Source organism: Patagioenas fasciata, chromosome 1, assembly GCF_037038585.1.
Source record: "Patagioenas fasciata isolate bPatFas1 chromosome 1, bPatFas1.hap1, whole genome shotgun sequence".
In the NCBI taxonomy this organism is placed as follows: Eukaryota; Metazoa; Chordata; class Aves; order Columbiformes; family Columbidae; genus Patagioenas; species Patagioenas fasciata.
In genome coordinates, this window is record NC_092520.1 from 167,038,456 (window position 1) to 167,053,215 (window position 14,760).

Here is a 14,760-nt window from a genome sequence, read left to right on the forward strand (position 1 = left end):
TATTTATTGCCCTAAATTATGAATATGGTATAAATGGTTAATAAAACTAAGAAAGAAATAAAACTATCAGGAATATTAAATTCATTACTCAAAAAACTAATGATACAGCAGGGATATATATTTTATAGGAAAAAAAAATGAAGCTAAATCAATAACTGCTATAATGTTCTATGCTGAGCATGATTATTTTGAGATCTGTTCCATCATGCACCCTCTTCATCAGTCAGCGGTTTAAAGACCCAACAAATGAAATTTCCTTCTGTAATGAAAGGCTGAACTGGTATTATTTTCCCCCAAAAATATGCCTAAGTAGTCTGAAAGAAGAGTTGTAAGACTCTGAAATTCAGCTGTATGCTTAAAAGAGGATAAAAATTAATCCTTCCTCATATTTTCTGAATATATTTTTAAATAGATGAATGTTAAATATATATATTTCTGAATATTTTTTAAAAACTATTATTTTTTTCTTAAGCAATGATGTAGGAATTATCACTATAAAATGACTGAAAATCAAAACTATTCTTAAGCAAACATACAACCTTACTACTGTCAATCTTTTCCTTCCTTCCATCTTTCAAATCTCTTTTTTTTTTTTATAAAATAACGTCTTAAGAAAGTATCAGTCTCCAAAGGGAGAGACAGCCATACATAAACAAAATAATCCAACTTGTTGGGAGACCATCTACGGTAAGTCGTGGGGGGCACAACCTAAGTATACGCAGTATGTACACATTTAAAGACAATAAATGAGAACTTCTTTAACTGAAGAGTTTTCCATCATAACATTTAGCTGATCCCTCAACTAGAACCTGTGATTTCAGCTGACAGATGATGTGTGGTGAGACACCAAGACCATGGCTCTACAAAAGGTGTGAAATACATGTGCATTTGACATTAGTTATCAAAGTATGTTCTTCACTTACTCTAGGAATCAAACACACATAAAATGGACAGATATTACAAAGTTCAGTAAGGCCAGATAGAAAAGGAGGTCTGGTGGGCATGTTCAAGTACTACCAGAACAACAATAATGTCTAGTGCTGCCTCCAAGAAACAAAGAGGCAGCTAAGCTACCATGCAGGTATCTTATCATCAGAGTGAAATTAAGCACCAGAAAGAATAGCTGTTTTTTTTTTCCATGAAGGTGTGTATAACATGTGGCACAGTGATGTATACTTGAGCAAGACTGCATACCAACAAGCAACACAGTCATGCGTAAGATGTGCTCTGCAAACTCAATATTAATTTACTAGGACTAACCATTCTTAAGCTACTTGTGATTTTCGAATTACCTTACCCAGACTAGCTCCCATCTACTAGCTCTACAGAGCACTAGATCCTAACGGCAAAGCCCCAAGCAAAACAGGATCTTGTGCAGGGTTCCTGTTTTCATCCAGTTTGTAAATCCGAGCCCGGGAAGGGCACAGTGACAGACCACGATCTCTCCAGGATGCTGCCCAGAGACAATTTTGCCTCCATCTCATCTGATTCTGCTGAATTAACAAATTGCCACATTTTGCGTCCACCTTCACAACAGGGAACGGCTGAGGCACCGGTGGAGATCGGACACGGTTGGCTGTGACCTGTCCCGGCGACCGCGCTGCGACGATGCCTGAGCCCGGACACTTCTACCGGGGACCCGCGGCCCCGCCGCTGCCCGAGGTCCGGCCGCCCGCTGTTCGCGGCGCTACCGGGGCAGCGCAGAGCGCAGCGATTTTGGCCTCCTCCCCTCAGAGCACCCCCCACCCCTCGGCCTCACCGCTCCTCGAGGACGGCGGCGGCCGCTGCTAGGCGACGCCATCAAACGCCCGCCGGCTCCGCTCCCGGGGACCCGGATGGACACCGGCGCGGGGTAAGTCCACGGTCCCGCGGCACGACACGGTGCCAGCCGGGCACTCCCAGTCCCGACGGCCACACGGTGGGGAGTCGGGCGGGGCGGGGCAGGGCAGGGCAGGGCGTAGTGCGGCTCAGGGGGAACCGTTACCCCATCGCTGGGCCGCAATCCCGCCCGCGGACTGCGTGTCCCAGCGTGCCGCGCGGCTCCCGGCATGCCTCGGGGCCCGCCGGGCAGGGGCGGGTTCCCGACAGCCTCCACTGGCCGGGCTGGGGGCGCTATGCACATGCGCGGTGTCTGGCGGCGGCGGAGCGAGTTGTGGGCGGTGGTTGGTGCCAGTAACGGTGGAGCCGCTTCCTACGCGGCCTCAGGTAGGGCGGGCAGTGGCGCTTCCCTCACGGACGGGATTTGGGTGGGATGGAGGGCTGGGTTCGGCGTAGCTGCTGCCCGGGGTAGTTTCCCGCGGCGGCGGGTGGTCCTCTCCCCTCTGGCCGTGCTGCCGGGCCTTATCCGTGAGCTCTCCGCGGCTGCTGAGCGCCGGCCTGCGATGCGGCCTCGGTCTCGCCGCTCTTTCGCGCCACTTGAGCTAAGCGTGGGCCCGCACCCCTCCTCAGGCTTCTTGCCCCACCCCGTACTCTCCTTCCCCGGCCTTATCTTGACCCCGGGCTGCGGCCAACCTGCTCTGTCCCGCATGACCGACCGACGGGAGGGTTGCAGCACCGCCCAGATACGCCTGTGCTTCGTGTGTAAGTGTGTGTTCTCGGTGACAACCAGTGATAGGACAAGGGGCAATGGGTACTAACTGGAACACGGGAAGTCCCACTTAAATATGAGAGCAAACTTCTTCACAGTGAGGATAACAAAACACTGGAACAGGCTGCCAAGGGAGGTTGTGGAGTCCCCCTCTCTGGAGACATTCAAAACCTGCCTGGCTGCCTTCCTGTGTAACCTCATCTAGGTGTTCCTGCTGCAGTGGGGGGATTGGATTAGATGATCTTTTGATGTCCCTTCCAGTCCTTAACATCTTGTGATTCTGTAATAGTCGAGGCCCAGATGTTACCTTGCAGAGCAGTGTGGGAAGAGATCACGCCTGTAAACTATTCTGATTCATTGATGGATGGTGGCCAACGAGGAAGTCTGGGCATTGGTAGTGGTCTGATGGCCCCAAAACTTTGGGATCCTTTGTCTTTAGCTAAATGGGTGTGAGCACATCTTTACAAATAAAAAAAGGAAAACCAGCAACTATTTGAGATATGTATATAGCTTTGTATGCATTCAACAGCTGTAGAGAGCTGAAGATTTTTTTTTTTTTCTTAGTGGAAAGAGATAGGTGATCATAATGTCATTTTTGGACTTTTGCCTTTTTCTGCATTATTCATTGTTTTCTTTGCTCTCTCTTGACAAGTGTTGATATTTAAGGAAGGCTGACAAGACACAAGATGCCTGGCACACCTTATAGTTATGTAACTTGTGCCAGTCTTGGCATGACTCTAAATTCTTGATTGAAAGGAAAGATTTTTATACCTCAGCCAGAGAGTGGTTAATTACAGCTCTATATTGTGTAAGAATATCAAACTTTGTAGTTAGGGAAGGGAAAGAGACCAGATTATATTTCATGAATGGGAAATGTTACTAAAAATAGACTTCATTATGGTTAAGTGTAGAAGAATTTCTTAGCAGGAGGGACTTTTATAGGTGGAGCAGGTGATCCACAGAGACTAGTGCTGCCTTGCTACAAGATGAACTTTCAGGAAATGGATCCCCCTGTGATACAGAAAAGAAAATAATCCATTGATGTTGAGATGTTTCTGAGTAGGTTTGTTGTTGTTGGTTTTTTTTTTTTTTTTTAATCCTCTTAAGTTAACTATCTATTAATGCCAGTGTAGCTATTTAATGTGCTTCAGCATTTTTTGAGTTGTTCTGTTACAGAACCAATAGAAAATACGCTATTACTTATACTGGTAATGAAACCAGATCCAGGTTATAATTGTGTATTGCAGGTAATAAAGAAGTTTGATCTCAAACTAAAGGGGATTTTGAGGTGGGCATGAAAACTTCCAAAAGTGAAAAAAGAGGTTGAGAAGAATGGAAGTATTAACCCTACACAAAATGAGAAAAAACTGTAAAATACAGAATGGCTTACGGCAAGTGATTTAGTTTTTCTTTTGTTCTGCATCACATTTAATCGTGTGACAATCTTTGAGTAAGTAGATCTTCTTTTGGTGGGATTGCATGCTTGCAGTTCTGGAGCCAAATAATGTTTTAACTCCATAGTAAACAGCTTGACCTATCCTGTTAGAAAAGTTAGGCATGCATGTTAAACCACGGTTTTGGTAGCAGTATGCTGTTTGAAAGAGCTACTACAAAAAACTGCAGTATAAAGGATCTAATATAATGTTATTAAAAATACCACAAGAAGTCATATGCAGACCAAGCATACTAAATAAGGACATGCACAGTAGAGTCTAAAGGCTGTCTTTTCAGCTTATGCCACCCATGTGGCTTTTGTTAGTTTATTTAGTGACGTTAACAAACATGCAGTTTCTGCTGTTGTATTTCTAGAACACTGTTGATCAGCATTATTTTAGGGACACTATTTTTGCATCAGTGTCCTATGAGGAAACAAATCACAGTTTACATAGTTATTCTAAATATAAAAAGTGTTTTTTGTTACTGTTTGAATGTAGAAAAAAATAAAAAAAACCAAGCCAAACAAACCCAAAACAAAACTACGAACGAAATCAAAACACTACCACAAAAAAAACCCTAAAGGTTTGACTTGGAAGTGTGAGATCCTGTTAATCATTTTAAGATATAAAATACTTAAAATACACATCATGCCAGTGTGGTTTGTATTTAAACCAACTGTTGGACCAGTTGCATTGAACAAATTGAAGCTAAACCAGTATCTTCATCTCTACCCATTTTTAAATTGCTTTGTGTTTTGAGCCTTATTTGTACCAGAGTACCTTAAAATGTCCTGAGTGTTAGTTCAGCTGTTTGGTTGCCAGCAAGCTCTACACAGTCTTCCCCCTGGGAAATCTTTCTTCCCACATGTTCTGACTCCCTGTCAGAGCTGCCATTCCTCATCTAGTTGATCCTTCAGAACTGTATGAAGAGAAGGCTGGGGGTCATTGCTTTACTGTGGAATTAAGAGTACTTCAGATCAGTCCCATTCCTCTTGATCCTGTAGTTTATGCACAGGAAGTTTGCCACAATAAAACTTTTGTTGTTATATTTATTCTGCTCCAGGAACTCAGCAAGACGAAAGAGGAATCCAGGCATGTTTTGCATTCTTCTTCCTCTCATCTTCCCAAATACTGCTTACCTTCTCCTATATGAGATTGAAGCCTAATCATTTGAATCTCAGCTGTACATCTAAGTTGTTTTGTACTTGAATTATACCTTGCAGTAACATTTAAGATAAGATAAATTTAAAGACTGTGTTGGAAAGGGACAACAGAAACAAAATTATGAGTGTTGAATGACAGAAAGAGATCATATTAAGTCAGCAGAAAGAATATTCAATTTAGCTCAAAAATAAAAACACAGAAGGGGTAGCAAGTAGGCAAGACAAATTAGTATATTAGCAGAGCCTTCAAAGCTGAACTCTGATGCCGTTTGTAAGTGACTGTACTACTGAGTTTGGTAACCCATTGTATATATCTCTTGATATTCGCCAATTCAACCACCAACTGTTAGATGAACCTGTTGCTCGTCTGTTTAAAAATAAAAATTAATCTAGGAGTGGTTTTAACAGTTCTTTGCTTTCTCCCACCTTTGGTATTTTGACTATTTTCTGTGTGAACTGTAAATACGTTTTGAACAGTTCAGGACCTTCAATAGTTATCAAAGTACACGTCTCCAGAGTAAATTAGATGCATGACTATTTTTTGGCATCTCCTTTGTGTATGTCTGTCTCTTCACTGGCTTTAGAACTCCAAACAGGAGAGTGGGAAGCCCACTCTTATTACGTATGTGTATAAATGCTCATTAGTTTGTTTTCAAAGCTTTTCAAGGAACTGCCTGATCCATACACAAATTACCTTGGTTTTGTTTCCTGCAGTCTAATTACTATAACACAAAATTAAGTTCCTTGAGGTTTATATAATAACTATGCTTCACATTGCACATAGAAAGCACTCTTTATCAAAGTGACTCTGTGGAGTTACAGACTCCTCACTAATGTTTAGATCATCTCCAGGAAACAGTTGCACTTTGATTATGCTTGAAAATGTGAACATCTTGCTATGACTGAAAAGTGTCAGGTGTATTTTTAAATCTATGAGTATTTAGTAAAGTGTGAATGAAAATATTCTCCAAATATGCGATAAAAGTAAATCTTTAGATTGTAGTGAATAGTGTTCTGTTACAGACAGTGAATAAAGTGAATTTAAAAAAAAATGGACAGCTTGAACTGACTTTCAAAATACTGACTATATCAAAAGCTGCAACTCTCAATAAGAAGTCAATTATGCTGAATATTTTCAAGAGTAGTACACACTTTAATACAAAAGCTGGAATAAGTCGAAACTTTGCAATTGGCTCATCTGTTTGAGGTGAATTTTAATGATCATGTTTATTCCTGTCAGTTTCTCTGGAAAACCTGAGCAGGATTAGGTGGACTGTACAAGCTTTTTTCCATACAGGAGTACCATGATTTTGAAATTCTTTATTACTGCCACTACCCGTGTCTTTTATTTTTTATTTTTCCTAAAGAAGTAAAAAGAGACTTGGATAGAACATTTTCTATGAAGTAGGCTTAATTGGAACAGAATTTGTTATTAATGCCATTCAGGGTGCCATTACCCTTTAGGAGAAGAATCTGCAATATCTTGCCAAGTTTCTAACTTTTAAGTAGTAAGATGTGTCTAATCAACACAACTATATTTGCTCCTGCAAGAGACTGTTGTTGATGTAAGATGGCAGAGGGTAAGTTTATTTGGGGATAGCTAATTATGAGGTGCTAAATAGCTGTTCATATTTAGGGATTACAGCTTTATTCCTTCCTGAATACATACTCCCTAATTTTTCCTAAATTCACAATGGCAGAAAATGACTTCCACATTCCCAAATCTCCCAACTGAGGATACTCTTAAGGCATCATTATGCATTTTTTTGTATTTGTGTGGAATTTTTTTCTGCAGAGTACTATTATTTTGCATTATGCAGTGCTAAACTGTCTGTATTGTCATGGATTTGGCAGTCAGTGATCAATCTGGATGTCAGTCAAGCTCTGCCCCATCCATTCCCCCATTGCTCGCTGCCTCACACCTGTCGGCAGAGCACTCAGAATGTCCTTGGCTCTCAGACCAGAGCAATTAAAAACATTAACTCTGTACTGGGGTGTTATCTCTGTTCTCAAACTGAGTCCAAATGATGAGCATGCTAGCTATGAAAAAGAAAGGTTTCTAACTGCATGAAGAAAATTTTCAGTTAAACCAGCATCAAGTCAAAAGTAGTAAAGTGTCTGTGCTACATTTGTTGTACATGGCCTTGCATTTCCTGTTTTTCTCTTTGTGCTTGCCATGGAAGCCAATTGCTGGAAAATGGGGGTTCTTGCAGATTTCCATTATGCTCGTCTGTTGCCAAGACCTCCTAGTGCTTTTGCACACAACAAAATGTCGAGGGGGATATGGTGTGATGCATTTGAGGTTACCGAGCTTGGCACAGTTCAAGCAGTGTTTTATGTGACTTGGTTCTAAAGCCAGGACAATGCGTTTTGTGGCATATGTTCATTCCTTACAGTAAATTTAGGAAGCTGTTCAGAGTTGCCTGGAGTGTCTGTGGCTCAAATACTTGTCTTGAAAGATCAAATTATAGTAATGTATTTGCAACCATATTTATGATTGAAATGTACATGTAAAGAAGAGTACAAACTGCAAATTAAAAAATTGTAATGTTAAAGGTGAATTTCTTTTGGAGGCCTCAAATAGGTTTTGCTGATGGTGGGCTAAGCACTTAAATCTGACTTACGATGTAGCTAAATTATTTATGCTTAACAATGCTCTTTAATTCAAATGAAAACAGTATTTTCCCTACAGTTGGCATGTACGTACATGTAGCTTTGTGAGGGAACAGCATGGTCTGTAATGATGTAAAAGTAGAGTTCTGAGTGGAAGAAATACTAGAAACTAAGAGCAAAAAGGCAGACTTGTCAAAGCATCAGAATTGCCTAGGATTAAAGGATAAGCAAAGTAGTTGTTTTGACATATATTCCTTGTAGCGAAAAGTAAAAAACATACAAAAAGCAGTTGAGGAACTAGCAATTAAGGCTGGTTAAGCTTTTCCTTTTAATAGGAGGCTATACTTGGGAATCTATCCTTTTTTTTTTTTTTCCTAGTTGGGTAGCAGTAGCTGTTTCTGAAATAAGATTTTCAAAGAACTACCTCAGCAAGCAAGGGCTTCCTACTTCAACTAATATAGAAATCTTATATTGTTAATAAAGAAGTCTCAAGTCACCAAAAACCTATTCACCTTGCAATGCTTTTTCTTAAAGCGCAAATTTAGATAAAACTTAGAGTTGGTTCTGTATGACAATATTATCTTGTTCCATTTAAAAAATGTAGGCTTGTATGTTGGAAAACCATTACATGTTGATTGTAGGTCCTTTTCAGGTGTCACTGCTTTTCAATAGTACTAGTGAACTTCAAGAAGTAGGAAATGCACTGCTCAGGACAAGGAATTGCAAACTGTTTTCAGTATGGTGGAAAACAGCAGTTCCTTCTCCACTTTCTTTGGGGGGTCAACTTAAAAACTTTGGCAAGTTGAAGTTCAAAAGTGAGCTGTCTTTTATTGTATTCCTGCAGTATGCTTTATATATATATTTTTTTTAAATAAGATTTTTCTGACTGCCAAGAAGACCATGGATATGTTTAGACTTAATCTTGGCTTAGTGTTTTGAAGTACTCTGATCCAGCCTGGCAAACACATGTAGTAGCATCTTTTAACATTTAAGATTTTTTTTTCCCTTTTTTTTTTTTTTTTAATACGAAGATGGTGACAGCTTTGAAGAAAAGGTCTTCCTTGGTTGAAATTACACCAAGAGCCAGTGCTCCAAGAACTACCAAAGAAAAAGCCACCTTCACTGACCATTATGTGAGTAACACCAAATGGATTAGTTTGATTGCTTTTAAATGATCTTTCTCCTGTTTTTTTTAGTTTAACTGCTACTGCATCTTGTACACATATTCCTTCCTGTACCACTGCTCCTTATTAATTGTGATAGGTAATTGTTGTGCTCTCAGGCCCAGGCTTCAAACCACTAATGAGATTATCTGTCTGGATGAGATATCTCTACAGCCTGTTTTTAGAGGACAGTGTTCTTAAATGAGAACGCAATTTTAAAAAAACCCAACAAACCAGAAAAAAAAAAAAGCCACATTTCAGGGCTTAGGACACTAAAACAAATTATAGCTTCCAAATAACTCATTAGCTTTAATGTGTGAACCCTGATAGACATAAGGCTGATGTTTTTACATATTTATGGATCTACGCAATCTGGTGAATATTAGCTGTTCTGTGTCCTTACAGATGTTGCCTGTCTCTAGTTTTGGGGAAAATGCTATATATTTTTGTTCAGTCATCTCTCCTTTTTCTCAAAACTAAGTCAGAGTTCAACTGTCTGTAGCTTTTCAATATCTTTGGTCCTGAAAACTGGCAGTAATCTGTGCTGTGTCAACTAGTGGTCAAAAAGAATGCCTTTGACCTGTAGTTACCTTCTGATTGTTTCAAGGCAAACAACCCAATACGTAGTAATTTCACCCTTTGATCAGGTTGCGCTTATATTACATTTTAAATAATGATAAAACTGCTATTTAATAATTTCTACGGCTTAGGAAGTTTATGCAAGATGAAAGAAAAAAATGTAAGGTGAAGTTCATTTGTAATGTCTTTTTTCCATGCTATTTTTCTTTAGACAGGATTCCCATGGGCATTCAGTGACATCAGATCAATTGGCAGAGTTGAGGAAAAAAAATGACCTTTTCGTGAACTTCTGAGAGGAATGCAAACGAGCCAAGTGTGAGCTTCAATGGTAAATCTAGCTTATTTATTATTTATTATCACTAGTGTACTTCTTTACCTGTTCTTGAACACCTATATTTCTGAAGTTCTTCAAGTTTCCTGTTTGTCCTTCAGAGTATTGGAAATTTTTTTAAATTGTTTTTGAAATATTTTGAGAAATGCATTTAAACCTAAAAAACGTGATTAATTAACACACTGACTGTCTTTTGGATAACTTACTATTCTCTGTCAGTGTGTTAAATTACGCAGAGTTCTAGAGAACTTAATTTTCATAGCTCTCCAGTTTGAGAGAGCTGGAACGGCATAGCTGTCTGCTAAAAACTACATCATGATTTATCATCAGTCTTCTTTTTTTAGTAAAACATGAAATATAGAGGAGCATCCATCCTGTGTGAGGATGTTTTAGGGGTGAGACTTTTTAATGAGACTTTTTCTTTTAAAGACTAAATTGTGTAAGATGGATGAGACTTCAGGAAAGCTTTCTATATCACTGATTCTTAGAAATGTAGTGTCATTAACTTCTTAAATATTGGATGTCTTAACTTGACTTCATTTATCAAGTTCAGGTTTTAATCAGTAAACTAATCAAATTTCTGTCTGTATATTTCAGCTTTTGTCCATGAAAACTCTTGGAGAAGATGGCTGATGTAAGCCTGAAGGAAGCTGCACTAATAGTTGGTGTGGTGACAGCCTGCTACTGGAACAGTCTCTTTTGTGGCTTTGTTTTTGATGATGTTTCAGCAATTTTGGACAATAAAGATTTGCATCCTTCTACTCCGTTAAAAAATCTGTTTCAGAATGACTTCTGGGGCACTCCAATGTCTGAGGTAAACTGTTTGTGAAACACTTTGAGGCATTTAGGAAATAGAAATCTTGCAGAGTGTTTATATACTTTTATTCCCCAATGTGGTTTTAACAGTATAGTTTGTTTCTGATATAATTTTTGGTGTTAGTGATTTGCACTATAAAATCAGGAACAGATGTTACTTATATTCTTACTCTTTGTAGTAAAAGAACTTGTAAGAAAATGAAGTCATGTATCGAATTTTAAGATTCTGTCGTCTAATTCCAATATTGAAATTGGACAACTCTGACCATTTTCCCTTCTTGTCCTGCAAAAGCTAGACATTGTTATAGAAGGATATTTATTTCTAACTGCAGTCTGGAAGGAAAGAGAACACTTAAACAGCAAAGCTAGGAGTTAGATAATGGATATTAAATCTGTTACATTTATTTGAGTAAGTACGTTTATATGAATTCAGAGTTTTTGGTTTGTAGCCCTTGTAGAGTGGCTGTGTTTTTATCTGAAAAGCTGCATTGGCATTAAAGTTGTTGATAAACATTGTCAAATGGCAGTGGATAAAAGATTTACATATATTTTAGAAAGTTGCACATGGTGTCATTACTGAGCAAACTAATAAAAACTTTGACAGTCACAGGTGTTTTGCTTGTCAAGGCATTCTGCCTTTTAAATTTTTCTTAAGTCCATAACGTACAGTATTAGTTCCTTGTGAGATCCTAATTGCTAGCTCTGCAAATAGACTTTGATACGTAATCTTCATATAACCCTGTAATGAAAGCCTCCAAACTATTTTTCAGATGCCATCTAGTCTTGTAGTCATTGAGAGAAAGTAGGTTCCTAAACTCCTCTCAGTAAAATTTCAAGTAGTATTTTTCAACATGTTTTTAATCCAAAAAAAGTGTAATCAGGTGGAACAGGAGAAAGACATCTCATTCAGTGTTGATTTTGCACTTACAAATAACTGAAAATCAGGTTAATTTTAACTGAATGAAGTCAGATTGATTTGATAGTTCATTGCTTTTAAAATATTTTTTTCCTACCTTGTGTTTTTGTCTGTAAGTGAAGTTTGGTTCCCTGTCCTCCCCTGTCCCCTCTCCTTTACCCCCAAGCAAAATATCAACAGGTTGTGGGTTGACAGATGCCTTCCGAAACAGGAAAATAGCATTAAGTGTAGTTTTTGAAAGGGTTTATGGATGAAGTAACTGGTAACATAGACATATTGATTGGTGTGCATATTGAAAATACATAGATAATACATTTAGCTGAATGCACCAAATTTTTATTTTATTTTACAAAATGTTTTAAAACATGAAATAGCAGTCAAAATACTTGAGTAATACATTTAAACTGTGGAAGCAAGAAAAAGAATCAAATGAACTTGACGTTTTAATTTTAAATTGAGTTTCACCAGATTTTTTTTTTTTTTTTTTGTTAGTATTACTAATTTTCAGGGCTTTGTTTGAAAGGTAGATGCTTGAGAATAGACGGAGGAATCAGGTACACATAGATTTTTAGAAAGATATTTCAGAGTAAAAGTCCCTTTATATGTTGGTGGTGACTGACTGATTCATTTATTTTCTTTTAGGAGAGGAGTCATAAATCGTATCGTCCCCTTACAGTTCTTACGTTTCGCTTAAACTACTTGTTCAGTGAACTAAACGCAGTTTCTTACCACTTCCTAAATCTGGTCTTTCATGTGGTGGTTTGTGTAGTCTTCCTCAAAGTCTGTAAACTTTTTCTGGACAACAGGAGCAGTGTAGTTGCATCCTTGCTCTTTGCAGTGCACCCAATACACACTGAAGCGGTAGGTATATCTGTGATATGCTTAATTTATTCAAACTGTATTAATGAACCTTAAGTTTCATGGGGTTTGTATCTGTTTATATGTTGTAACTCCAAAAAGCATGTGATTTTACTTGTATTTACTCTGCCTTTTGCAATGAGTGGTAGATGTGACAAATTTAATGCTTGGGGTTGTTTGATACTTCATGCAGCTACTGAAAAATAAAGGAACATTAGTTATTAAATAACTTGGGTCTCTGCTATGAACATTGACTTTTATGATAATGGCTACCTTAGCTTACCTAGATATTTGTGTTCTGTGATGATTGATCCAGTATAATATTTTGCAAGTACTATGGATACCTCTTAATTTATTTCCAGAATTGCTAAGCATTCCCCTTTAGCTAATCACCAAGTCTGTTCTGTCCACTTTCTTTTTTGTCAAGATATCTATTTTGGCGGGATTCTTTCTAGGATTATTGTTGTGTGCTACATCCAGCTTAAGGGCCATTCTGTTTGAACCTTTCATTTTTGAACGTACCTGAAACAAGAAAGAGGAAATACATTTCTCATCTCTCATATTTAACATTCCTTAGATTCTGAAGGGAGCTTTTCACTTCTATGAAAAGCGTTATCTATACAAGCTGTCTGATTATATTATTTTTTAATGGTCAACCAGGCTTGCAATGTTCTGGAGTAAATGGAGTCTTGTGATCACCATTCATTAGATTTGTTTTTGTCAAAAACACTGATAAAGCAGATCTGTGGAATTCTCTGCTGTTATTTCTGCACCACTTAGACTGGCTTCCCTAGATTCCGGTTCACATGTGTTGCAAAGCCTGTTCTTAGTCTACTTTTCTCATACTTTTCAGAAAACTGAAAATGTTCAAACCTTTTGCTGTTTCGGAAGTGTTACCTTCTTTTTCTTTTTTTTTTTTAAATCTGGTTTTTTTTGGAGGAGAGGGGGATGTCTTTTGATATTAAGAAAATGAGAAGCGTTTGCTCTTACATTATGTTGCTTTTTTTTTGGTCCTGATTTGTTTGATTGAAGAGTTCACGTCTCTCTCTTGTTCTCTAAAGACACAAGTCCCTGTCAGCAGTGATTCAGTAGCCTGCATCTGTATTTTGAGCACATCTTTATAGGAATTAAGTTTATGGGGTTTATAATTGGCTGCTATTTGAGCTACTAATATGTCCTTGCTAGAAGTTGTTAGTGGCATGTTTAAAAATGCAGAAGTTAAACAGTGAAATTTTTTTTCTTGCCTCTGTGCTTGAAAACACAATCGCCCATAAAATCTTGGGTAAAATATGGGTCAAAAAATGTTAATTTGACTTGGTTTTCTGTTTATTTGAAAAAAACATGCTTTAAATTTCAATGTTTGGCTTTGTCTCCTTGCAGTAAATGTGATAGTATCTTTGCAGGAACTTTAAGTTGCCAGTGACTTACATTAGTGGTTCATAGCTTAAGTCACCCTATGTAATTTTATCACTTTCATTCCTAACAGAATGATTCTTTGTCATACTTGAACTGTCAGATTCCATATAACAGTAACACAGTTGCTTTTAGCACTATGCAACAGAGTTAGCAAGACGTATTACACAAATCCTACAAAACATTGTGTCATGAAAGCTTTTTGTGTAGGACAATGTTTTGTGTACGGTTATGAAGCAAATTGGTAATGAGCATGTAATCCCTGATATTGGCCACATGAGGGCACTTTAAGACTGTGATTGGTAGAACTTTGTGCTGTACTTCAAACACTTGGAGATTGTGCTATCTAAGTGCAATTGTAATTGAATTTCCCTGCTGTTGTACTTAGGTACTTAGTGAAGAATCAGTTCGGGGGTTTTCTTCCTCTTGCCCCCACCTCTTTCAATTTAAGCTTTCTGCTTTTGAGAAATAGTGCATTTTATCCTTTCCAGTGTGAGCATTGAGAATTCCACCTAATACGCAACCAAGAAAGGATTCTTAGAATTGACAGTTGAGACTTGTGGATCTGTATAAAAGGCAAAACAACTGAAAGTTTCCATACATGGAAAAGAGGAGGTAATAATGAGCTGTATTTTAGATCTGAGTACTTAGGTGCCAACTAACTTATTCAGACTTCAGAGACTTCAAAACAGGTCTAATTCCCAGTTTTTTTATTGTTTGATGGTACCTTTTCTTTCTTTTGATAATTGAAATGTATCCAATTTGAATTCCTTCAAATTAGTTTCCTACTTATTACTCACCTGCACAAAAGAGTTTGAAACAGCAGATGTAAGACATAAACATTTCAGACCTTTTCCTGGAAAAGTTAGCAGAGCAGGATAAATA

At 38.2% G+C, this 14,760-nt stretch overlaps 2 protein-coding genes across 7 annotated transcripts in view; one reads left to right on the forward strand and one right to left on the reverse strand.

The window, feature by feature from the left end:
• The window catches only part of CEP290 (centrosomal protein 290), a 54,447-nt gene extending 52,414 nt beyond the window's left edge, over window positions 1-2,033 (reverse strand). For 3 of the 4 annotated variants that reach the window (XM_071799741.1, XM_071799743.1, XM_071799739.1), the window contains exon 1: window positions 1,760-2,033. The gene's annotated coding sequence lies outside the window, so the exon portion shown is untranslated. The remainder of the gene's footprint in view (window positions 1-1,759) is intronic. The other variant, XM_071799747.1, reaches the window with a different exon arrangement.
• A 63-nt stretch (window positions 2,034-2,096) lies between these two features.
• TMTC3 (transmembrane O-mannosyltransferase targeting cadherins 3) overlaps window positions 2,097-14,760 on the forward strand; it is a 33,791-nt gene continuing 21,127 nt past the window's right edge. The window contains exons 1-6 of one of the 3 annotated variants that reach the window (XM_071799761.1): window positions 2,115-2,205; window positions 3,835-3,978; window positions 8,831-8,932; window positions 9,753-9,869; window positions 10,470-10,686; window positions 12,247-12,465. In XM_071799761.1, coding sequence (XP_071655862.1) covers window positions 10,498-10,686; window positions 12,247-12,465 — 408 coding nt within the window. In that variant the 5' untranslated portion in view covers window positions 2,115-2,205; window positions 3,835-3,978; window positions 8,831-8,932; window positions 9,753-9,869; window positions 10,470-10,497. Of the gene's footprint in view, window positions 2,206-3,834; window positions 3,979-8,830; window positions 8,933-9,752; window positions 9,870-10,469; window positions 10,687-12,246; window positions 12,466-14,760 lie in introns of all 3 variants that reach the window. The other 2 variants (XM_065837563.2, XM_071799766.1) reach the window with 2 other exon arrangements.